At 51.4% G+C, this 24,422-nt stretch overlaps 1 protein-coding gene across 2 annotated transcripts; it reads right to left on the bottom strand.

The window, feature by feature from the left end:
* Positions 1–208: 208 nt before the first annotated feature.
* Positions 209–22,884, bottom strand: NSFL1C (NSFL1 cofactor). 2 transcript variants are annotated; one of them, XM_039237733.1, is made up of 10 exons: positions 22,747–22,884; positions 19,923–20,020; positions 13,885–13,959; positions 12,069–12,074; positions 11,298–11,463; positions 10,578–10,670; positions 9,177–9,286; positions 8,460–8,597; positions 1,672–1,836; positions 209–611 (listed from the first exon to the last, which is right to left on the bottom strand). In XM_039237733.1, exons 1-10 carry the CDS (start codon positions 22,849–22,851, stop codon positions 449–451), a joined length of 1,119 nt encoding a protein of 372 aa, XP_039093664.1. In that variant the 5' UTR covers positions 22,852–22,884; the 3' UTR covers positions 209–448. The 2 variants fall into 2 exon arrangements, with proteins under 2 accessions (XP_039093664.1, XP_039093666.1); XM_039237735.1 differs by lacking the exon at positions 12,069–12,074.
* Positions 22,885–24,422: the final 1,538 nt, after the last annotated feature.

Here is a 24,422-nt window from a genome sequence, read left to right as displayed (position 1 = left end):
TGCCCCCTTCCCAATAAAGGGGGGCCCACCAGTCCTCTGGGGGCTGGTGGGTGGATGCTAGCGGATGGGTGTGGGGTGCCGCAAGCAATTTTCAAGCAGCTATGCTGGAAGGCAGGCCCCGCCCCGCATGCCCTGGGAAGTAGTATCATTAAAGCAGTCAGAAATGGCTTCAGTGGGAGATGCTGCACACAACATGCTGGTGAGATCCTTTCCTTTTTTTTTGGTCATTTTTATTTTTTTCTTTAAAGTCCATTGATCGTCACAAAAACCCAGGAAACGCAACTAAGGAGAAAACAAATGTCCAACTGAGATCTAAGAACCCAGAGCGATAGACAAGACGTGGCCCTGGCCTGCTGGGTGTGTGGGAGGGGGCGGGAGGGGCGGTCCCCGTGGGGCAGCCAGCCAGGGGGACGCGGGAGGGAGAGGAGGCCGCCAGCCAGGCGGGCGGTTATGTTAACCGCTGCACGATGACGGCGTTCAGCAGGTTGGCCTCCTTCAGGGTCTGGCTCTCGTCAGCCAGCTCTTTGTTCGGGAAGGTAGTCATGAGGATGAAGCTGGTGGCAGCCATGGCTGGCCGGGCGTCCACGATGAAGAGTCGGATGTCGCTGATCCTGGTGGAGTGGGGGGGGTGGGGGTGGGGGGGGCGGGGCAGGGAGGTGGGTGAGCAGGGCCCCTCTCTGCCGTCCACACCCCAGCCTTCCTCCTCCACGGGCAGCCAGGGCACTTGCTCAGAACCATATCAGATCACACAACTCCCTTGCCTAAAGCCCTTCAGGGCTGCTCCCAGTTTCTTTGGGATAAACACCACCTCTTTACTGGGATCCCAAGCCCCATCTAATTTGATCCCATGCTCCTTCCCCGTGTTCTCTATGTCCCTCCTTCTAGATTTTCATCATGCTGTGCTTCCTGCCAACACTGGGGTCACTCGAAGCACCTCTGCCCGATTCCTGTCCTGGAATCCTAATCACACTCTTTCAGAACTTAGCCCACAGGTGACCCGTCAGCACCCAAGGACTGTCAAGCCATTCCCTGGGTCCCTCACGTGCTTCTGGTTTAGGTGGCCTACGCCTCATGAAAATGGATACCGCTATCCTAGAAAAAGGTCTCCCCAAATACCTAGAATACTGGTTTACCAGTCCTCCCCTGCTAATCTCTTCAATTTCTCCATGCCTCAGTTTCCCCATCTTTAAAATGGGGTTGGCACAGTTTGCTTTGAGCCAGCCCAGATGGTCTGAAGTAGTAGAGCAGGTATTCTAGAATTTTCACATGGCAGACCTAAGAGACTTTCACAGCCCGGTGGTTTTCAGAGATCCTTGGAGAGGGAGGTAGTGGACGCTGGGGTTGTGTCCCCTCCTCCTCTCTGTTATCCACAGCAGTTTAGATTTTATTGTTCTGCACTTGGGCTTTACCGTGAAATTTCCTGTGAACAAACACTGTGGGGGCCAAAAAGACCCTGAGAATCCCAATGCCCTAATCTTACAGGCGAGGAATGAGACCCACAGGTGAGAAGTGAGCAGTCACCGGCCGCACTTAATGGATGAGAGGAATGAGAACCAAAGGCTTAAGACCTGCAGGCCTCCCCGTCCCACTGCCTCCTTTGGGGAGTGCAGAGCCCCTGCTGGTGTCTAGGGGGCCCTCCCCAAGCCAGCGAGGCCGGACGGCGCAAGGCACCTGTGGCTGTGGTTGAACTTCTGCACCAGCCTCCCGCCGTCAGCGAGCCGTATTTGGATGTTTGTGGTGGGCTGGGACTCATCGATTGAGACCGAAGAGCTGGCTTTGGCTTCGTTTTCTGCTTGTTGGGCTGGAGAGCTGGGATTCAGTACCTGGGGGGCCGTGCTGAGGAGAGAGAAGAACGTCAGGCCACACACGGAAACAAGGCCCCTGCAGGGGGCGATCCTGCCGCAGAGTTGGCAGAGCACTGGCTGTGCCCGCGACATTGCTGTGGCGGCTAGAACGAGTGGCCGAGACAACCAGCCGTCGCAGAACCTACAGGCCCAGCAGAAGGCACTGGCCCTGCGCTGCAGCTAGCTCCCTCACTCCTGAGTAACCGGGGGCAAGTGATTCCTGTTCTGCCTCGGTGCCCTCACCTGAACAAAGGCCCGAAGGGAGGAAAGCAGCATGCATGACAGCTGCAGGGGGACCAGAGCAGGATGCGTTTTAGCCGCAATGAGAGAGGCCAAGGTCCGTAGCGGAGGCAGGTCTGACAGCCAGGCGGGGACCAGTCCACACTCCTTCCGGTCACGGAATTGTCAGGCCTGCGCTCCCTAGTGCAGCCTCACTTGTGTGCACATTCGTTCCCCTATGTCAACTACCAGAAGGGGACAGAGATTTCCCACCGATCAACTAAGCACCCTCCACCACGGGGATTATTTTCACAGTATCCAGAGGACATGGTGTCCGCTGCAGATCTTAGAACTCTCCTGTCAGACAGGCGGCGCTGGGCAAGTTACTCAAGCTCCCTTAGTTTCAACAAGGGAGGTAACGAGGCTCTTTAACAACAGTGAAGACTACCTGCCTTGCTCAGCTTCTGTGAGGAATAAAGGAGAGAAAGGCACACAGCACTGACATACAAAACGTTCACAGAACTCGACCACTGCTGGAGGCTTTGCCCCTCCCCTGTAATCACCTGTGTCTCCCTCCCAGCTCTCTCAGCAGGCGCGCTCATCCAGACCCCTGCAGAGGAGACAGGCCATGAGATGGCACCTTGCTTCCCCACAGCTTCGGATTACATCAGTTCCCACACCTCTCCCTTCCCCCTGGATCTTTATAAGCTAAAGACGGTACTCTTAGTAAATCCATCGGAAAGTGCTTTCCCAAGTGTGTTTCCAGGGACCCTAATCTCCTGAGAGAAATCCAGGAAGAGTGTAGAAACGCTACATACCAAACTGGCAGCACCAGGGGCCATTGCATATTAAAGTCTTGAGAGGCTGTGCGGTCAGAGCAAACTTATCTGACCACCTTGTCCCTTTTTCAAGCCCCACTGGTTAAACCTCCTGCAGAGTATGCCACGGAACCCAGTTTGTGAAACACTGCCCTAGAACACATAACTAGCAAAGAACTGAAAAGTGGGTGGTTTTCTGTGACTATTAAAAAACAAGCGCTCAGAGAGTCACAAAGCAGAACTCAGAACACTGGCCACACTTACCACCTATGGAAGGAGCTGCTCCTTTCTATGCATCACCCTCAGTGTGTGGGATGCACATGCAAAAATCACACCACCTTTTAGATGCTCAGAGGGGCGCCTGGGTGGCTCAGTCGGTTAAGCGTCCGACTTTGGCTCAGGTCATGATTTCACGGTTTGTGGGTTTGAGCCCCACATCGGGCTCTGTGCTGACAGCCAGCTCAGAGCCTGGAGCCTGCTCCAGATTCTGTGTCTCCCTCTCTCTGACCCTCCCCTGCTCATGCTGTCTCTCTCTCTCAGAAATTTAAAAAAAAAAAAAAAAAAGAAGAAGAAAAAAAAGATGCTCAGAGACAGTGGCAAGTTCAATATGAAGCCTATAAATGCCTAAGAGCAACTGTTTTGTTCATTACTTTTACAGGCATTAAGTCAACTCTCTAACTAGTCTAGACATAGACAGCCTGTCTCTCAACTGTTCAAATAACAATTCCAAGGACGGAACAGGTACTCAGTGAAGCTACCGCCTGCCAGAATGGGAACTCTCGCTTCTTCAGTCAGGCCTACGGTGAGAAAGAAGCAAGGTTGCCCAGAGCATCCGTTTAGCCAGGGCGGGGATGGGAGTGAACAGGAGTGACGTATGCTTTGTTCACACAGTGTCTGGGGGAGCTGGGTGTCCACAGCCTCACGGACCCCTCACAGCCATCCTCTGAGACCGGTGCATCTCCATCCTCACACAGGAAAACAGAAGCACATCCTGTGGAGCAGTTTCTCAATTGTTAAAAATTTACGTAATGAACAAGCTTTCTCCCTGTACACTGTGCGTTCCCACCAGCCAGGACTGTCAAGGGTCACGTTCCATGGTTGATTTTAGGAAACATATTTTAAAAATGCTTTCTCAGACTCCTCGCTGGCTCACAGAGGGTCGGGTATCCCTGTCCTATGAGCTGGCCAGTGCTCAGCAGTTCAGTAAACACGTGGGCTTCTGGACTTCCGTCTCTGTAGCAGGAGAATCCCATCCCCACACCTCCACACCTTTCGGGGCAGTGGCCAGGACTGCTAAGGAGTCAGCGTGCTGCCGGAGGCCCAGCACAGGACCGGCCAGAGAGGCCCGGCTCCAGCAATGAACAAGAGGGGTGGCCTTGGGAGGGGCTTCACGGTTGGCCCGTGTGACATGAGGACTGTTCTGCCGTGAGGTTAGCGGGCACATCGTGTGCAGAAGGCCAGACAGACCAGACACTGGCACGTCCTCCACACGAGGAGGCAGCTGAGGTTTTGGTCTCTTCCCCGCACAGCCTGTCGCACGGAGCCGTGCTCATCATCTGAGGGCCGGGGAAAGGCTGCTGTTTCTCTCACACAGCCCATGGCTCAGGTGAGCTGGGAGGTGATGGGCACACCACAGGCTTGCGCTGCACTCATCACTGAGCTGGGCCCTGTGCCGAGTATGTCACACGCAGCAGTTCATTTCATTCTCACAATGGCGTGTGAGGAAGGGATTCATCGTCTCCACTTTATAGATGAGGGAACTGGCGCATAATGGGATCCCAGCGTTGGTTCGACATGGTGCCAGGACACAACCCAAGCTGCTTGACTCTTGTTCTGTGCCCTGGACGCCTGCCCTCCCTTCCCGCCAGGCCTCAGAGTCAGGTAGACCTAGGCCTTGATTTTAGGAACACTGTCCCGAGGCACGGTTTGCTCATCAGTGAAACGGGAGTTAAGTGAAACTTCCCACGGCTGGGATAACAGCTAAAAACAAGGCACTGCACACAGCATGTACGAGAAGCACACACAAACGCCTCTGGGGCTGGGTAGGAACACCCAGGAACAATGCAGTATGGCGGGGAAGAGCAGAGACGGGGGAACCCATCTCTGCACTGACCTGTAGTGTGACCTTGGATGTGACATGATCTCTTCAAGGCTCAGAGTCCTTATTTCATCCCTTATTTGGAGATGAAAACAGGATTAAAGGTGATAACACATGGGAAATGCCTACTACAGTGCTTAGCTAACAGCAGAAAAGACACCCTATAATTAGTTTACTATCATTCTTCAAGGTCCTGCCCCACCTGTATTTGTCTGGATTCTGGACCCGACGCTAGTGCCTATCCGTGGCCGTAACTGGAAAACCCCCTGCGCGGCACCCCCAGCCTACGCTGCCTCGAGGACTGGAGCAGGAGGAGCATGATACCAGGCCCTATTGCTCTCACACTTGAGAAGCGGCAGGTCCGAACTGCTCCATCACGCAGGGCGGCCGCAGGCATCTGCTCAGAGGAGCTCAGCCCGGGTGTGGCGCTTCCCGGGCACTGCACACACAGGAGCCACCGGAGCCACCCTTCCCAAGGGCGGCAGGGCCACCTGCTGCAGTGAAGGCAGCGCCTCCAAGGCCGGGAGTGGTCCGGTCAGACACCTGCAGAAAGTTTCTTTGCTGTCTCCTTGCAAATACCATACACCTCACAGGGAAAGAGCCTCCCCCAGAGAACAGCCTGGATCACGACTGCTCACTTCCTTTGTAGTCGGGGATTAACTGGGCACGAAGGTGCTTTGTTGTCACAATTAAGGATTGCCACTTTGTCATCTCTTTACAAAAAACGACCACTGCAGGGGCGCCTGGGTGGCTTAGTCGGTTAAGCGTCCGACTTTCGCTTAGGTCATGATCTCACGGTTCATGGGTTCGAGCCCCGCGTCGGGCTCTGTGCTGACTGCCAGCTCAGAGCCTGGGGCCTATTTCAGAGTCTGTGTCTCCCTCTCTCTCTGACCCTCCCCTGCTCACGCTGTCTCTCTCCTAGAAATAAATAAAAATAAAAAACAAACAAACAAAAAAAAAACCCGACCACTGCAGAAAGCACGGTGAGCAGCCGAAACTCAACACAACTCAACACGGGTAGCAGCAACCGCCCCCCGCCCCCCCCCCCGCCATGGTGCTCTTGGTGTTCGCTACTCAGAACTGAATAAACACAAAACTTCTGGACTTTCAGGTTAGTTCCCATCCAAACAAACGTAAAACCTAAAACAACAAAGTTTAATACAACTATAAGAATTTTCTCAAATTTTTGAATTGAGAACAATTTCTCCATTCAGATTAACTGGAGGAAAAAACCCAGGACTAATTCTTGAGGCAAACCTGAGAACGTTTTCTTAAGCTTTTGGCTCTTGATCATTTTAGTTGACAAGATGACAGTGGAAAATATTGCAAAATTTATGGGAAAAACTAAAAAAGCTGTGCATCTGGTTTAGACTGAAAAGCTAAAAACCTCATCTCACTTAGCTGTATGAAACTTGTCTTTTGCTCATTTTTCACAGAAAACCAACACTGACATAAAATGAAAATGGAACTGGCAAAGAATATTTAGCTGACAAAATCAAACTCTGTCAACCCTGATGATCGAGATCTGTCTCAACTTGTGGCTGCGTCCTCTACTAATAAAGTTACTTATTCCTGTCCCGCTAAAATAGACCTCCTTAAATATATTCTAACTTTTCAAGAACGTGTGTGGAGCCTTGCACAGATAATACAGACTTTCCAGTAGTAGCATTTCCCATTAGGATCATGAAACCAACTAAGCCCAAACCACACGATGTACTGAGTTCTGGGCCAAGAGGGCAATTTGGCATCATCTTAAAAATATGAAGACCTTCTGAACCAGCAATATTACTTCCAGCCCAAAATTAAGGGGTATATGAAGATTTAATGAGAGATATTCACTGTAATGTTGTTCTTAACACCGGCAGCCACCTAAATAGTTAACAGCAGGGGCTGATTAAACTACAGCACACATACAAGATAGAAAAGCATGTTAGCATTACAAATAACATTGTAGAAATACAATTACTGATGTAGAATAACAACCATACTACTTTCATTAGGCAAACAGCAAATGATAACATAGCACGGTTACACACACACACACACACACACACACACACACACACGACTAGGATACTAACCAGATATGTCTGGGTGTTAGGTTTAGTTTTTTTCCTTAATCTGTATTTTCTATTATTTTAAAGAAGATAAACACATTTTAATAATTAACCAAAAAAAAAAAGGAATTACCTATTGCTCCACAGAGTTTATCACAGACGGCAGGGAGCCAGACAGTGCACTCTGAGGACAGCGTCCTGCCCTGACCCACAGGTCCAATGTGGCAGATGAGGTGAGCACAGGGTAGACTCACTCTCCGGTTATGGGGAATCAGTTTAGCAGAGGCCACTCTAACGTCCTGAGCTATTACCTTTGCTCTCCTAGAGTCCCTACCCAAAGCCCAAAGGGCACAGGAGCCAGCAGACCACCCTGGTCTCTGCCAATGGGGTGGACAGGAGCCGTGCAGCGCCTAGCTCCAGAGCTGCCATATGGAGCCTGCTGTGAAGCTGCGGGAAGGAGTGCCCATCACAAGGCCCGGGCTCCAGTCCTGGCTCCGCCCACACCACTGATACATCCACAGGTAACCCTTGGGGTCCACAAGCCTCAGTTTTCCCTTCGGTAAAATAACGAATGTACTCGGAGGAAAGGTCACTATTCCCTGCGTACACAGTTCTCTCTGAAGAATACTGACCAAGTGACCCATCGGACAGAGTTGAGCAGGCTGCTGAAGAGAAGGCAGCCTGCTTGTGGGCTGGCCGAGGTGTGGTGGGAGAACTCTGCCCATCAGGGGCAACAGTGACTTCGGCCAATCAGAGCCTATCAGGAGTCTGAATGAAAGACGGAGGCAGTGGCAGAGGACACAGGGCAGAAAAGGTCACAGGAAGTGACAGTGTCAGGCAGAACCAAAGCGGTAGAGAAGAGCTGCAGTAGCAGTGAGGGGCAGCTGGCCCAGGGCAGCAGTGTCCCTGAGCATCCCTGCATCCTGAACAAAGCTGCGGAAAGGCGGCTGGGCAGGAGAGCCGGAGATCTCACCCCCCACATCCCTGTTTCTGGTGACTCCCAAAAACATGTGTGTCCGTTTTGGCCTTAAGCTACGAAGGAGCTCAATGTGGCCCCGAATGTGCTAGAGTACTGAGTCCAAACAGCAACGTGCTGCCCTCTGTGCTTACGCTGATTGCTCACTGGGAGGCAGCGCTCAGCGCTCCTCATGACAATGAAGGAGGAAGGCCTCTCACTAGTTCCATTTTATGCTTGAGCAAACTAAGGCTATGCAGTCCAAGTTCACATGGCTAGAAAGTTAAGAGACTTTAAACCCAGGTTGTTTAACACCCAAATTCACATTCTCCGCACTTTTCCTCCCGTAAAGATAAAACACGCAGTGCTCAGTGACGGCAAAGAGCTACGTGCACGGTGACGACACACAGGGTCTGGGGACCCAGCGCAGTGACCAGCGTGTCCCACTTCCACCCGTGCTGCTCTTACCTGCCCAGTTTCTGGCCCTCGCCAGTGAAGGCTCTGAACGCTCCCTTGGGCTTCACGAAGTCCTCGTCCCGATGGTCCTCCATGTCCAAATTCACCTGCCCACCGTGAGCTAGCCGCCGCAGCTCGGCCGGCACCTCCCTGCAAGGGGACAGGCAGCGCTGGGTCCACACGGAGCGCACAGGACAGCAGTGGCGGGTGCGCAGGGAGAAGCGTCATAGGTCCAAATGTGGAAATGGCTGGGCCTTCCCAGAGCACGGCTACTATAGTGGCCATGGTCTGTCTCCCCCTGGTCTCACGCCTGCTCAGTCATGGTTATGATCTCTATGTTACCTGGTCACTTGGTTCTGCCCCAGGCTTGAAAGGGAATAACAGACACACAAGGTTTTAGATCTGTGAATCTGTATTTTAACTGTGTTAAATCTTAAAATTTTTTACTTTAAAAACATTTTTTAAATGTGTTTACTTTTGAGAGAGAGCGAGCATGAGCAGAGGGGCAGAAAGAAGAGGAAAGAGGATCCAATGCAGGCTCTGCGCGGACAGAAGAGAGCCCTTTGCTGGGCTCGACCTCATGAATTTTGAGATCATGACCTGAGCCAAAAGTCAGATGCTTAACCTACTGACCCACCCAGGTGCCCCCAAATTTTCTACCTCTTAAATCAGCCTCTTCATTCTCATCTATTCACTGACATGGAACACGGAGGAGGGCTTTCTGCTCACCCTCTGCGGATCGACTCCAGAAACTGGGCATTGGATGGGTCTTGGTAGCTTCTGAGTTCACCGTTGTCCAGGCTGAAGCCACTCTTCCAGAGCTTCAACACTACATGAACCTGGGACGGCAGGAGGTAAGAGGTCCACACACTGCCAGGAAGCTGGCAAGCATACCAACATGTGCTCGCAGGAACACCAATCTGTGTTAGCAGGTTCTTATTATCTTACTGTCACCACCGAAACAGAAAGATGACACACCACGCACACACGCACGCGGGCAATCAATCAACAACCAAATCTTAACGTAAAATAAGTAGGTGATACAGCAAAAGGTTAAGAGCATGGTTTTGATCTGAGCAGACCTGGGTCTGTCTTGACTTTGCACTCACTACCTAAGTGGCCCTGAGCAAGTGACTAAGTCAGATCTGCGGCTTGTCTGTGGGGCTGCCAGTGTGCCTGGCATGCAGCTGGTGCTCCACTAAGCCACCAGGGCAGATTTCCTCATGGCACTCCTTTGCAGTCATTAAAAGTGACATCTACAACTTGTGTTAACTCCTGAGACTAATCACAGCAAAGGGTCTAGGTCCCAAGCCAGCATATTAGCAGCTGCCTTGGGTGGATACGATTTTAGTTTTCTTCTTGGCTTCATTTCGGAATAAAACCCCAAATGATTAAAAACAAATACATTATAGAAACGAATGGTCTCAAGGCCAAACATCTGTTTATGGCATAATATTAAATTTAAAAACCTCATAATTATCTACATAGTCTGACACACTTATTGAAGAGGGACCCTACGCACAGGGAAAAAAGGTTGGATAATAGTAAAGTTTTCCAAAGTTGTGCTTTGGGTGGACTCTTCGAAGACGAGGTTTGTTTGTTTTTTAATGTTCATTTATTTTTGGGAGAGAGAGACAGAGCATAAACAGGGGAGAGGCAGAGAGAGAGGGAGACACAGAATCTGAAGCAGACTCCAGGCTCTGAGAGGTAAGCACAGAGCCAGAAGTGGGCTTGAACTCACGAACCATGAGATCATGACCTAAGCCGAAGTCAGACTCAGGTCCGGGCTCTGACTTAGCCCCCCAGGCGTCCCTGAAGACTAAGTTCTTTACATGTCCACACCACCAGAAAAACCTCAGAATCACGATCCCTCTGCCCAACGTTCATGGGATGCTCAGAAAACTCCTTCATTTGTCCATCCCCTCTGCTCACTCCTCTGGAGTGCCCCTGCCCAGCCAGATGAGAGCTGCCTTCTGTTCTTAAGGAAGCCTCCCTGCTCCTGGACCACAACGATGGCACTGCCTCTTTCTTTCTGAGGTTGCTGGCTCACAAACAACATGGGACCAATCCCTTCTGAAAAGTGGCAGAACAGTCTATGAGCTCCTCTAAGGAAGGGAGGTGCACACTCACATCTTGGCCGGAATGCCGCCTCCTTTCCCCCGCCACGTAGGCAGACTCTTCCTCTGGTGCTGCCCCAAGGCGATAGCCGCCCCCTGCAAATGGCTGTAAAAGACACATTCATAAACCTTTGAGGTGTGGGGTCCTCAGATACAACAATCTGTCTCAAGCCTGTCACCTGCTAGGGGCACTTCCTCTGGTACTGAACTCAGAGCTACAGGGCCAGGCAGTACGGTAGATGAATCAAGTGGGCAGGATTGGGGAGAACTGGAGGCAGGGTGGTGCTGCTGGGCTATGGGGAACAGTGCTACCAGGCTCTAGTTAACCATGGACATGTAGGAGTCTGGGTACAAGATAATACCAAAGACTCTCTGATTTTCCCAGAGAAGACAGAAATCTAGCAATTCTGTAACACATAAATCCAATTCAATACTAATTCAATGAAAAACAAAACAAAGCAGACTACAAAGTGAGTCAAGTTGGTTGACTTGCCACATAAAGCATGCCACATAAAGCATGCCTGCAGGATGGCTCCAGGCCGCAGGCTTGAACGCGGCCCCAAATCCTGACCCCGTGTTACAAGTGAGAGAAAGTGCACTGCTCTTCTGGACACAAGGGCAAGTGAGTGATGAAAGACAAGACAGACAAATTCAGTCACTTCTGGGGTGAGGAAGGGCTCTTCCCAGGCCCCAGAACCAGAGTCCCGTGACACAGACGACCCCTTATGCTCACTCTTGGTTTACTGGTCTCTCCGGGACTCTTGGTCACTCGTTCGACAGCCACAGCTCCGTGCTCCTTGGCACCTTTAAAGAGATCATCCACCAGCTCGTTGGGACTTTTCTTCCTCGGAGGGCCAACAATCTGCTGTCCGCTTCTTTCTGAGCCCCCAGCATAAAACCTGTGCAGAAAACACGTGTCTAACACTAAACACACTCGGCATGCATGAACAGAGCACATGCCGGGCTCTGGGCCAGGTGCCAGGCACGCTGACTGAGGCAATGGGTGCAGCGCCCGTGTTTAAGGAATGCACTGTCTAGTTGGGGAAACATGAAAGCAGGCAGGCAGGCAGGATGTGGTGAACAGCAATGGGGCTGAGTAAGGGATGCCCTGGAGCACTGAGTTATGAAGGAAGTCAGGCTTCCTAGAGGAAGGTCTTCTGGGCTGAATCTTGAGAATGAGGACGAGGACGAGTTGATCAGGTGAAGGGACCAGGGAAGGGCATTCCAGGCATGCATGACAGCACGCCACCTCCAGAAAGAGTCCCAGCTGGAAATCACCCGTCCAGCGGCCAGCACCTTTCTGGGAGACAGCAACTACGGTCTCAGTCAGAAGCACTACCACTAACAGCTCGGGGTTAGCAGTGGCAGTGGTGTCGTTAGTGCGAGCGGCCAGGCTCCAGTGTTGGCCCTGCTGCTGAGGGACCCTGGGCAAGCCAGTGCATCACCCTGCATCTCATTTTCCTTATCTTTGAAACAGGAGGGAAGGACCACATGCCCTACCTACCTGCTCCTTAAGTCAGGGCCATGAGGTTCAAATCAGCAGATGTATGCAAAAGAATAAGCAGAGTAATGCACACATGTAAGGTGGTGTGAAACAGCACTGAGAGCTCACCCACGCCTCACCTCACTATTCTTGTGACATACGCTGGGGGCAATGAGAAGAGGGCCCTGAAGGTCAGGGGAAGCTAAACACCAGCCCCAAGATACCCACACCAGGCTCTCCAATGGGCCAAGCACAGCTTGAGATCGAGTCAGCAGTTTTTACTCTGGTTCTGAAAACCAGTACGCACGGAGCCTGGCTCGTCACTCCTACTCACTGCCAGGCCAACAGCTGGTCTCTAAGTGGGGACATTGCAAACCTACAGAATTCGTCTCAGCCTTCTATTTCCTGACATCCCCCACTGAATGCAAGGCAAGCCCAGGCCTTGCCGAGGATGACAGCGCGGATGCCATCCGGCCTGCAATGCCGAGGGGCCGAGGAGGTAATCAGGATGTGAAATAAAGGAAGGTCATCACCTGGAGGATGTGACAGGACAGGAAAAGGAGGCAGCGGCCATTTAGGAGTTGGGCATTCACATACTTGATGGCATTGCCTTTCACTCAAGGGGTGTAAAACTCTGAACCTTGAATGTATCTAAAAAGAAGGCTGTGAGGCAGTGTAAAGGTCACTATATGGATGAAACAGAATAGAACACATGTAACTTCTCAGCCCGCTTCCCAAAGAGTGACCATGAGGAGATAACTGTATTTTTATCACGGTTACGGTAATGTTCCTTACAAATGTCTGACAGACCGAGGCAGGGCCCATGGGGAACTAAACCCGTGAAATGAGGCTGCAGACGCAGTTCTGCTCAGTGGTCTTTATTACAGAATCTCAAAGCCTTGGCTTGTGAACTAAGAGCCTAGAATCAAGCGCTTAAAAATATTCACTCCTTTGTCCCTATCGTGTCTAGAAGCTCCACTGAGAGAATAATCTGAAATGGAGTCAAAGATGAACACACAGAGATGTTCGAAGCACTGATATTTAGTGGTAAAAACCTTAAACAACCTAAACATTGGACAACCCATACGATGAGTTATTATTATAGTTGCTGAAAACACTAATGAAGAGTCTTAACAGCAAGGAAAGTACTGAATACAGAGCACTGATCCAACAGAACCAAGACACAAAATTATCTGGCCATCCCATGTAAAACAGGATGCAAAACCAAGCACAGCTACACCCAGAACACTGAATAGAAATGTTCCAAAATACTAACCCAAGTTACCAAAAGATGGACAACTGTATTATTTTTTCAGTACACTACTGTTTCTTCTATAATGGACACTATTTTTAGTATAACATTCACAATTTTTAAAAAAACAGTGTGTGTGTGTGTGTATATGGGGGAAAAACACATTGATACGTTTTTATTCTTTTCATTATGTGATATACTGCCTTTTTAATTGAGAAAAAACTGGAAAAATACACACCCCAAATACAGATACCTGGTTACCACTGGGTTACAAATATTAAGAATAACTTTTTCTTTTCATCAATTTGTTTCCCTTCCCCTAATACTCTTCAAAAAATACGTATTAAAAACAGGAAAACAAACCTAAAATACTCCAAAAGAAAAAAAAAAACAGTAACAGAGCAAAGGGATCACTTCTAAGCTACAGGGAGTGGGAGACTGTTTCTAGGATATAACCCACTTAGACCAGCCCACAGTAGTCATGGCTAATGATAACCGAGCACATTATCCTTCTGGGTCCTTCTAGATGATTTACACATTACCACAGACTTTCCTGCGAACTGTGCCCCCCTAACAAAGACTCACCTCTGGCCCTCCTCTTCCTCCTCCTCCTCGTCTTGGTCATGAATGAGGTCTCTGAAGGATGTTACCCTATTATCGCTGGAGACACAGAAAGGAGCAAAATGACCTCGGGGAGAATTAAAAGTAACACTCGTTATCAGCGGCTAAGGTGTTAAAAACATGGGGATTAGATATTCTTGGTGGGACAGAAGAGGATCTATGTGAAAGAGGGTTAGACTTTCTAAGTTTAAATGCAAAATAATGTGGCGTTTTTTTCTTCAAGGTCCACAGGACTACAAATAAATTAGAAAGGGCTATTGTGAAATAAAATGGAGTCCCAATTTAAGCTCTCCTAGGGGGAGGAGGGGGGAATGGTATGGGGGGTGTAGTAATTTAAAAGCTTACTATTTTCATCATTTAATTTTTATTTACTTTACAGATTTTTATTATTTTTAAGTAATCTCATACCCAACGAGGGTCTTAAACCTACAGCCCGGAGATCAAGAGTCACGCTCCACCAACTGACCCAGCCAGGTGCCCTTCATTTAATTTTTAAATAGCAGGAGATGCTTGTGTGTTAGGCACTGAACTGGATACTAGATCTATAAAGACGATCACACCTAGTTCTTATTTTAACTTTATTTTGAGTGTGTATGTGTACATGCAGGGGGAGGGGCAGAGCGAGGGGGAGAGCGAATCCCAAGCAGGCTTTGTGCTGTCAGTACACAGCCTGATGCGGGGCTCAAAACTCCTGAACCATGAGATCATGACCTGAGCCGAAGTGAAGAGTCAGATGCTCAACCACCCCAGCTGCCCAGGCGCTCCAACAGTTCTTAGTCTTGAGTTGCTTATAGGCTCATTGTGGCCCCTGGGCCAGGAAACCATCTCCTAAATACTGTGCAGTCGGGGCTGGGGCAGAAGGAAGCACACGGGATATGTGAGGACAGAATGCCTTGTCCCTCGTGGGGGGAGCGGGGGATGGGGGAACATCAAGAAAAGTTTCCCAGCAAAATGCAACATTTGCGACTGGGTGCTGAGGAATGAGAACCATCAGTCCTCAGCAGATCAAGGGCAGGGCTGGGGGGCGGGGAGGGGGTCAGCAGGGCACCGCAGGAGAGTGGTGTGCACACAGAGAGACACGCACGAGGAGGGTAAGCTGTCAAGAAGTGAGGAGGAAGTGAGCATGTGGCTGAGGCGGCCCTGCCTCTGCTGCAGGCTAGTTGAGAAAAAGTCTACTGGTGTTGAGGGAAAAAGCAGCGCTGTGTGTGGGGCTGGAGAGGGCACGCTGAAAACAGGTGTGCAAAGGGGCACCTTCCTCCTCTGACACTGTCGTACACCGCCACTTTTTTCTAGTTTAGATTGTCCTCAAAGAACTTAGTTTTTCAAGGATAAGACATTTGATAAAAAAACCTTTCCGGTATTTCTTAGGATAAAAAGGTAATTTCTCTGCAACATAGTGGGGGAAGAGGGTGAGACAGGTCTAGTGAGGCTAGACCGGGAAGCCTCGAGGAGTTATTTTCTAGGGGAAAGCTGCAGTTCAATCTTGAAGATGTGTATCAAAGAGATAGTCAGAGGACAGAACAGGCTTTGAAGTTGCATCAACTAGAAATGAGAGAACAAAGACCAATTAATGTAGCAAATACACTCGCTGCTTGAATTAACCTGAGTTAGCCGGGAGCAATCTGTGGGCATTTCTGGATGTCTGTATGACACGGTTCAAAAGAATCCAAGTGATAGATGTGCACTAGGACCCGGCAAGGCTAATCCCACTCGTTAATCTTCCCAGGGGGAGTTTTCCACAGACGCTCAACCTAGCATCCGTGGGGAAAAGCTCTCTCTCTGTTGTCTACACCTTCAAATACACGCATGTACACGTGCTTGAGCAAACCCCTTGCTCTGGCTACAGGTTTCTTTCTCCAAAAGTTCTCACAGCCAGACTCTAACACAGACTCTGGTGTCCCGTACCTGGTTCGGACCCCAGCTGAGCCCCCACCATGGGCTCCTGGGCATGCTCATGAAGCGCTCTAAGGCTTCCCGTGCTCAAGCAAAAATGGGGACAGTCGCAGCAGCGAGCCCCCGGGCGTTCCGCGAGCCGCCGGGGCACTGACGCTCTGTGCCGCACGCTTCCCGCGCTGTGCTGGAGCAGTGGCTCTCCCAGTGCTGGCCCTTAGACTCCGAGCGTGAGCACCGCCTGCGAGACCGTCCGGCCTGCCTAGAGCCCCTGAGTCAGAAACCGGGGAAGAGGGCCTGGCACCCCACTCCAAGTCCAGCGCACGCTCAGATCTGGGGGCTGCTCCTGAGCAGCGCTGGAGGGCTGCCTTAAGGCACGATGTCCAGGGGACACTTTGTTCCATGTCCTCCGCAAAGTGGCAAAATGTCTCAGAAATTTCAATTTTTCAGCACCAAAGCTCAATCTCCCAGGTACCCTGGCACCATGAAGTGGCACAAAAGTCCTCTGTCAGATCTATTTTCCAGTGATGGAAAACGCTGGACCTGTGTGGTCTGGTATGGAAGTCACAGTCACACGGGACTATGCGGTATCTGAAATGTGATTTGCGTAAGTAACTGAATGTTCGCTTTATTTAATTTTAAATAATCTCAACAGTGGCTCCTACACTGGATAGTACAGTTTTATTTTATTTTTTATTTTTATTATTTTTTTAATGTTTATTTTATTTTATTATATTTTAAATAGTTTACTGTTAAGTTGGTTTCCATATAACACCGCGGATAGTACAGTTTTAGAGAATCAGAAACTGGCAGCCCCAGCCACCCTGAGAAAGTAAGTTTCATTGGAGGAAAGAAGAAAAAACAGAAGAAAACTCACCGCTACCTCTTGCTCTCCCCTGCACTTGGTACAGGGCCGGGTGGTGCTGGACAGGGAGCCAGCAGGCGGCAGAAGCAGCTCCGCATTTACACAGACTTGGGCTTGACTCTGCTGCACCGGCAGCTGGGAGGTGCTCCATCTTTGTAAGACCCAGCACCCTGGCCGGTGAAATGACGAGCACCCTACCTACTTCTAAAGCTGCTGAGGCATGACAGCATAGGGGAGAGAATCTGGCAGCGCGAGCCTGATGGTGGGCGCTCCTGAAACCCCAGTCCTCCCGCTTCCAGGAAGTGACAACTTACTGAGGGAGGAAAAGCGAACTATCAGGAGAAGAGTTCAGGACAACCCATGAGGGACGCCACTGAGTAGTATGTGGATACGGGTCAAGGTGAACAAATTCTAGGTGGCTGGACTGCTGAGCAACAGGACTATGGCGGGCTGCCTATGGGCTGGGGATAACACTCTCCATAGAGAAGGTGGGCACAGAGCTAAACCTAGAAGGACCCAGGGGGGATGGGCAGGCAGAAAGCAAGACAGCAGACATGGCCAGTCAGGTGAGAGGCTCAAACAAAAGCAGGAAAACCAAAAATGAGGCCAAACTGAGACACCAAGGAGATCAGCTGGGTTGGAATACAGATGTGAGAAATGAGGGGTAAGAATAGGATGGCAGGTTCAGGGCTCGCTCTGGAGGACCCCAAATTTCCCCAAAGGGAAGCAGTGTGTCATTCTGGCTGAGAGCTGAACGCTGGAAACAGAAACAGATCTGTATTTAAATCCTTGTTTCACCAGCTGTGCATCTTGGGAAGATGCCCAGCTTTCGCATAGCTTCACCTGTAAACTGGGTACAGTGACAGTACCCCCACCTAGGGTTGTAGTGAGGACTAAAGACAGGTGCCTGTAAAGGCTTCACCCAGCGCATGGCACCTGGCACACGCTCGATAAAGGACAGCTGTTACTGTCGAGGTGTGCAGACTACCTTACAGCAATGGTTAACCCTTTTATGTCCCACCGACCTTGGAAAAATCTGATAAAAGCTATGGATTTTCTTGCCAGAAAAGACACACATACAATTTTGCCAACTATTTCAGGTATTTATAATCATTCTCACATCCATTCCAGATTTATGCTGGGGGTTCAGGGCACCCGCACTAAGAAGCCCCAGTCTAGACTCAAAGCAGGCCCTCACTAGCCGCATTCCACGCTGCAGGAACGCATTCCACGCTGCAGGAACGGGGAGGACACGAGAAGAGTGCCTGAGGCGAGGACGGTGGGGGCGGGGCAGGCTGTGTCCTGTGACAGGTCAGCCCGGGTGGGGGCAGAAGCCGGTTACACGCAGAACTCTCTGGGGTGCTGGAGTAAAGCGTGGCTTCTCCTGAGAATGCACACTGTTTTCCTTCCGGACAAGGACAACCTCAAACCATGCCCTTTCTCTCTCTTTCTTGGCTTCATGGATGCCCGGCACCATGTCTGAGGCTACAAATACAAAGCAAGGCATTTAGGCCTGCATATGGCTTCGCTCCCCTCTGTCTTCACATTAAACTCTCCTATTTCCCCAAGTTTTTACTAGCAGGTGTATTCTTTAATCAGTATGTCTGTTGTGGGACATCGGGAACACGTAAAAAAGAAAGGAAAATGAAAACGGATGCTAATAGTGATAATAAAAATGTGACAGCAGCAGTCACTAATGTGTATTATGTTCCAAGTGCTTTATAAGTCATGAACTCATCTAATCTCCCACACGGTATGCCCCACTATCGTTCCCATTTGATAGGTAAGGAAAACCGAGGGACTGAAACGCTCAGGGGACCATTCAAGGTCACAAAGCTCCCAGGCAGCAGAGCGGGGACGGGGATGCAGGCAGCTGGGCTCACAGGCCGAGGTGCTAATGAACCACGGTCCTGACAGGACTTCAGGGCTACTTGAGAACAGAGGCGTGAACACGTAACTGGCATCAGCGGCTACGTGTCACCCTCTCCCCTCTGTATGTATGACATGCTGATGTCCCAACAGTAATGTCGGGTGCCTGTGAAAGTCTCACGCTCAGGAAATCAGCCATGTTCCAGGCAGTGACATCCAGATGAGCCACCACCCACACCCTACGGGTCAGCCCCTGTGACTAATTCAAAGATCAACTGCCTGCTTCTACCTCTTTTCTCTGGATGTGGGAGACAGGGAAAGGTTACGGAAGCAACAAAACCTGGTCTGGGGCTAGAGTTCCTTCTTCAAAGGGAGGAATTGTAACTTAAAACCTGGATGCCCTTAGAGAGAAACGACTTATCACTTCACCATCAAAGAAACACTCTGTGTTCTGGGGCTGATTTAAAAGACCAAACAAATTTTTCTGGTGAAAACATACTCCAGAGGGTAGGAACAAACCAGCCTAGGGTGGGGAGGGGAGCTGTGGTCCAGACACTTTGTAGAAAGCGGCCCTGCCTGTCTCTTGGAGGATCAGCGCCGGCTTGCTCTGCAGATCCTAGCAGGTCCCCGTGGGGACCTTGCAGCCAGGCATCTGGGACGGGGGTGCAAATGGAGTCATGAAGGTTAGCTCTGTTCCACCTAATAAGGTCTCCCTCATCAATCTGGGGAAGATTGTGCAACATAGGTTTACTTCCTCTAAGACTTAATAGGATCATGGGCATCCAAAAATATCAAAAGAGCCCCGCTCAAGTCATGTAGTCTAATCTTTTACAGTTACAGACCTCAGAGAGGAAGTCCTCTACTTAAAAACTTCCAGAGGAGAAACTTGGGTGGCTCAGTCAGTTAAGCGTCTGACTTTGGCTCAGGTCATGATCTCACCATTTGTGGGTTCGAGCCCTGTGTCAGGCTCTGTGCAGACAGCTTCGGATTCCGTGTCTCCCTCTCTCTCTGCTCCTCCCCCACTCACTCTCGCTCTCTCTCTCAAAAAGAAATAATTTTTAAAAAAATTTAAAAACTTCCAGAGATGGAGAATCACTCCTCACATTCATAAATAAAAGACTCAAACATCTTAAGAGTAGGTTGTGTGGTTTCCCCCAGGACTGGCCCATAAACCACAGTCCACCTGAGGGTGTCGTCCATCTCTCGCCAGGAAAGGAACAAGTCTTACGAGGAACTAACAGCCACCAGTTAATCTAACTTTCTCACTCCAGCCTGTTGGCTCGTATCCGCAGGCCTGAACCCTCCATCAAGTCAGGAAATTGCTCCTCATTGCTGTCGGAAGCACACCCATGTAGCAACAGTTGAAGTTGGCCCTTACCTGGGGGCTGTGCCTCTGGACACTGAACTGGGGGTTGCCTGCGAAATGGTCACAATGTCTTCGTCCCCTCCATCCTCATAAAAGCTTGCTAGGGCGATCTGAAACAGAGAGGTAGTGACTTGGGATTCTCAAAAAGGCCTTCATCTAACACATACTTCCTCTGAGTGCGAGAAAGCAAAGTGACGAAGATATGGCCCACATTTACAAGGTGGTCTGTATCTGGGGACCATAGAAAATGAGATCAAAAGGCAGCAGCCTGGGGCATCTGGGTGGCTCAGTCGGTTGAGCATCCGACTTCAGGTCAGGTCATGAGCTCATAGTTGTGAATTCAAACTCTACATCGGGCTCACTCTGTCAGTGCAGAGCCAGTTGCAGGTCCTCTGTCCCCTCTCTCTGCCCCTCCCCAGCTTGCACTCTCTCAAAAATAAACATTAAGAAAAAAAAAAAGAGGTAGCAGCCCAACTGTTTCTCCTCCTATCCCCTAAAACAAATTCCACCTACTAAGGGGAACAGAAAGCAAGAAGGAAGGCTGGGATGGAGACACTCCTCATTCTCATTTTACCAGGAAAGGTGGCCTGGTAAAAGCAGCGTACATTTATTGAGCATTTACTTACGTGCCACATTGCTCTGAGCATAACTCTACATGTGTTAACTTGTTTAATCCTCAAAGAACTCTATATAATTAGTATTATCATTATCTTGGTCTCATTTTATAGTGGATACAGAGACACTGAGAAAAAACTGCCCCGAGTGAAAGAGTTGGGTGAGAAGCAGAGCCAGGCTCCCTGCCGAGCGCTCGGACCGCACTCTCAGCTTTCATGGGACGACCAGGAGTCAGGAACGGTGCCATCAAGCCGGACCGCTACTTTTACTTTCCCACTGGGGCCCAGCTTCTTCGCCTATCCACAGGGACACCGGGCCCACCAACCCCACACAACGAACGAGAGGACCCCTTGGCATTTGTGCACAGGCACGCCTTAGCTCTATACACACAGAAGGGCTACAGGAGTCTTCCGGCCATTTGCAATGGAGTGTTTCTCTCACTGACCCAATGGTTATGTATTTAATCACTCGGTACAGAGATACGAGCACCAAGGTCTACAGAGACGGAAGAGAGATGGTTCCCGTCCTCCAGATCACCACCCTTAGAGGAGGCAGCGTGCTGTCCCAGGACACTCCACTGAACTCGGAGCGGGGACTACATTCAAGTCCCAGCTCTGCCAGGCAAGTCATGTCCCACGCAGGAGCCTCACTTTCCCTACCTGTAGTGTGAGGAGGCTGGGACTGAGGACCTGACCAGGGTGTAACACTGTGAGCGTGTAGGGCTTCCAGGCTGCCCCGCACAGGGGCTTCACACCCTGTGTGTGTGTGTGTGTGTGTGTGTGTGTGTGTGTGTGTACAGGTGTGATGCTTCACCCAACTTTTATGCCATTTAAAATATTTTTTTTAATGTTTTATTTATTTCTAGGAAAGAGAGAGAGAGAGACAGCGTGAGCAGGGGAGGGTCAGAGAGAGAGAAGGAGCCACAGACTCTGAAACAAGCTCCAGGCTCTGAGCTGGCAGTCAGCACAGAGCCCGACGTGGGGCTGGAACCCACGAACCGCGAGATCATGACCTAAGCGAAAGTCGGATGCTTAACCGACTAAGCCACCCAGGTGCCCCAACTTTTATGCCATTTATGTGGTGAAGTCAGCAGACCCAGTTCAAGTCCCGACCTCACCACTTACTGACTGTGGGACCTCGGACTTGTCTTTCGCCCTCTGAGCCTCCAAGTCCTCATCTACACAACGAGCTAGTCTCCTTCACCTCAGTGTTGCCAGGATTAAGCAAATCTTCACACCTAAAGTGCCTGGCCCTCGGGGGTTCCAAGCTTGGGCTCTGGAATCAGACCCGAGTTCTAATGCTATAGTTTCCACCTGGTAACTAGCGAGGCCTTAACCAAGTTACTCAATCTCCCTACAGCTCAGCTGCAAATTGCAAAGATGAAATAATTTAAGGAACGGAAAGCAGTTACAACAGCACCTGGCTCATGGTGAGGAATCAAGAAACACTAACCATCATCATCTACCTGAGACGCAGGCCGACCAAGGCCATTTAGGCAATTCTTTCTACAATGAACTGCTGAGTGCCTAATATGAGCCAGGACCCGTTCTTGGCACCAGGGATTCACGTTTCCCAAAACCCCTCCCTCGAGTAGCTCCTCTTAATGACTTAGTCAACAATATTTAATGAATACTTAATACGGGCCAGAAAACTAGACGAGAAACTGCCATCTTACAGATGAGCTCAGACACTCGAACAGGCTCCAAGCTTGCGCCACCATCCCAGGGGTGGATTCTCCCACCAAGTAGGTAGGAGGGGGCGTGGGCCGCCCCCGGGGCTGGGCTTCTCCCTCCGCCAGCGGCCGGGCGGCGGGAGTGGATGGGAACGACCACCTCGGCCTCACCGCAGCTCCTCGCCGGACCCGGCCACTGCCACCGGCCAGGCCCCCAGCCGAGGCTCGGCGCGGCCGCCACGCCCCCAGGCTCCCTTCCCCACGCGGGTCGCCGCAGTGCCCAAAATCTCGCGGACCCCTCGGACGGGCGAGGCGGAGGAGGATGCCGAGGGCCCGCGAAGCGAGGCCGGGGCCGGTCCGCTTTTCCCCTACCCCCACGCCCAAGCCGAGTTGGCGACGCGTGGCAGGCGGCCTCGGGACCCTGAGGCCTGGGTCGGGCCGCAGCCCGGCGGGATGACGGTGCGCTTCGGCCCCCACCGGCGTGCTGCGCCGGACGCCCGCGTCCCGCAGCCCCCGGCCGGCCTGACGCATCCGGCCCCGCGCCGCTACCTGCAGGTCCCAGCCGGCCGATTCGAGGAAGAAGCGGGCCCGGTCCTCCTCGGCGCCAGTCACCGCCACGAACTCCCTCAGCGCGTCCTGCCGCTCCGCCGCCATCTTCGCCCTGTGCGCCGCCCGAACCGCTCCGCCAGCCGCCGCACAGCCTCACCCCCGCAGCCGCGTTCCGCCCGCCGGTCGACCCGGCCCAGCCGCGCGGCGCCCGCCCGCAAGCCCCGCCCCGTGCGGTGCCTCACGCAAAGTCCTCCGTGCGGGAAACTCCCCGACTCCGCGCCCTCTGGCGGCCGCGGCGCGGACTTGCAGCCTGAGGGCGGGGCTGGAAGCCCGGCGGAGGATGAGAGGCGGGGCGGATCTCCACGCCCTTGTGGAAGGAAGGAGACCGATTCACAATTATTCGTCGACTCATCCCTTCATTTCATTCCTTTATTTATTCGTTCATTCACTTCCTTGTTCACGTATTTACCGAGTACGATCAAGGGCCTGGTGCTCTTCCAGGGTTGGGGATAGGCAAGAGTAAAACAAAGTCCCTGCCCCCTCGTTCACATTCTTTTTTTCTTTTTTTAATGTTTTTTATTTATTTCTAGGAGAGAGAGAGAGACAGCGTGAGCAGGGGAGGGTCAGAGAGAGAGGGAGTCACAGACTGAAACAGGCTCCAGGCTCCGAGCTGGCAGTCAGCACAGAGCCCGACGCGGGGCTCGAACCCACGAACCGCGAGATCATGACCTAAGCGAAAGTCGGACGCTTAACCGACTAAGCCACCCAGGCGCCCCTCTCGTTCAGATTCTAGGGAATAAAATAGACCTGGAGCAACAGGTTACTCCTCTGCTCCCAACGCTTCGTGCCTTCCGATCTCACTCCGCCTACAGACAAAATCTCATGGCCTGCAAGACGTGGAACGCGCCAGCCTCTCCATTTCGTCTCCCAGGCTTCCCACTAAATCCCTCTGCTCCAGGCACACTCCCTTCTTGCTGCTCCTTGGGTGTGCCAGGCGTGCATTTGTATCAGAGCCTTGCCATCCGCGACTCCCTTTTTTCTGGACCGTCTTTCCTTCGCTGGCAGGCAAGGCGCTCTCCCAGCTTCTTCCGGCTTCTGCGCCAAGGGCACCTTCTGAGACACAATCCTCTTTGCCCCCTTGCCTCTTGCCACCGTGCCTGGAATGCTCTTCTCTTCCCCTTCCCTTTGCCAGCTTCTGCACGCCCCCGCCCCTCAGTTGAGGGATTCCCTCTTCAAGGGGGCCTTTGTACATCCCTGGGCTCCATCAGACATCCTTGCGCATGCCCTCTGATGCAAGCCGTGTCAAGTGCCAGCCTTTTCCGAGGGCCACCATCCCTGTGACAGCAAAGGCTCTGTCTGTCTCCAGCATAAAATGGCTCATCGGTGTGCGCTCTGGACTGAGCCTGGGGTTGAAGCCCAGATATTACTCCTTGCATGATCTCGTGCATATTACCTTTCCAAGCTTCCGCTTCTTGATGGGGAACTGATGCTCCTTACAGTACTTTGGAGGGATGTGTGAAGGATCCAGGGTGAATGGCTCCCATTAATGCCTGCCACTTTCTAAGCCCTCTGCAAAGATTCGCTGTCCTTTTTTTTTTTTTTTTTTATGTTTTATTTATTTCTAGGAGAGAGAGAGAGAGACAGCATGAGCAGGGGAGGGTCAGAGAGAGAGGGAG

The sequence above is a fragment of the Hyaena hyaena genome, unplaced genomic scaffold (genome assembly GCF_003009895.1).
Source record: "Hyaena hyaena isolate Hyena2069 unplaced genomic scaffold, ASM300989v1 scaffold_131, whole genome shotgun sequence".
In the NCBI taxonomy this organism is placed as follows: Eukaryota; Metazoa; Chordata; class Mammalia; order Carnivora; family Hyaenidae; genus Hyaena; species Hyaena hyaena.
This window is presented reverse-complemented; position numbering and strand designations above follow the sequence as displayed.

Excerpts from the sequence above, each read along its gene's own strand:
- NSFL1C (XM_039237733.1), bottom strand. The coding sequence starts at position 22,851 with ATGGCGGCGGAGCGGCAGGACGCGCTGAGGGAGTTCGTGGCGGTGACT. Across the intron at positions 13,960-19,922 it reads TCCAGAGGCACAGCCCCCAG|CGATAATAGGGTAACATCCT; the intron begins GTAAGGGCCAAC and ends CTGTGTCTCCAG. Across the intron at positions 612-1,671 it reads AAGTTCAACCACAGCCACAG|GATCAGCGACATCCGACTCT; the intron begins GTGCCTTGCGCC and ends CCACTCCACCAG.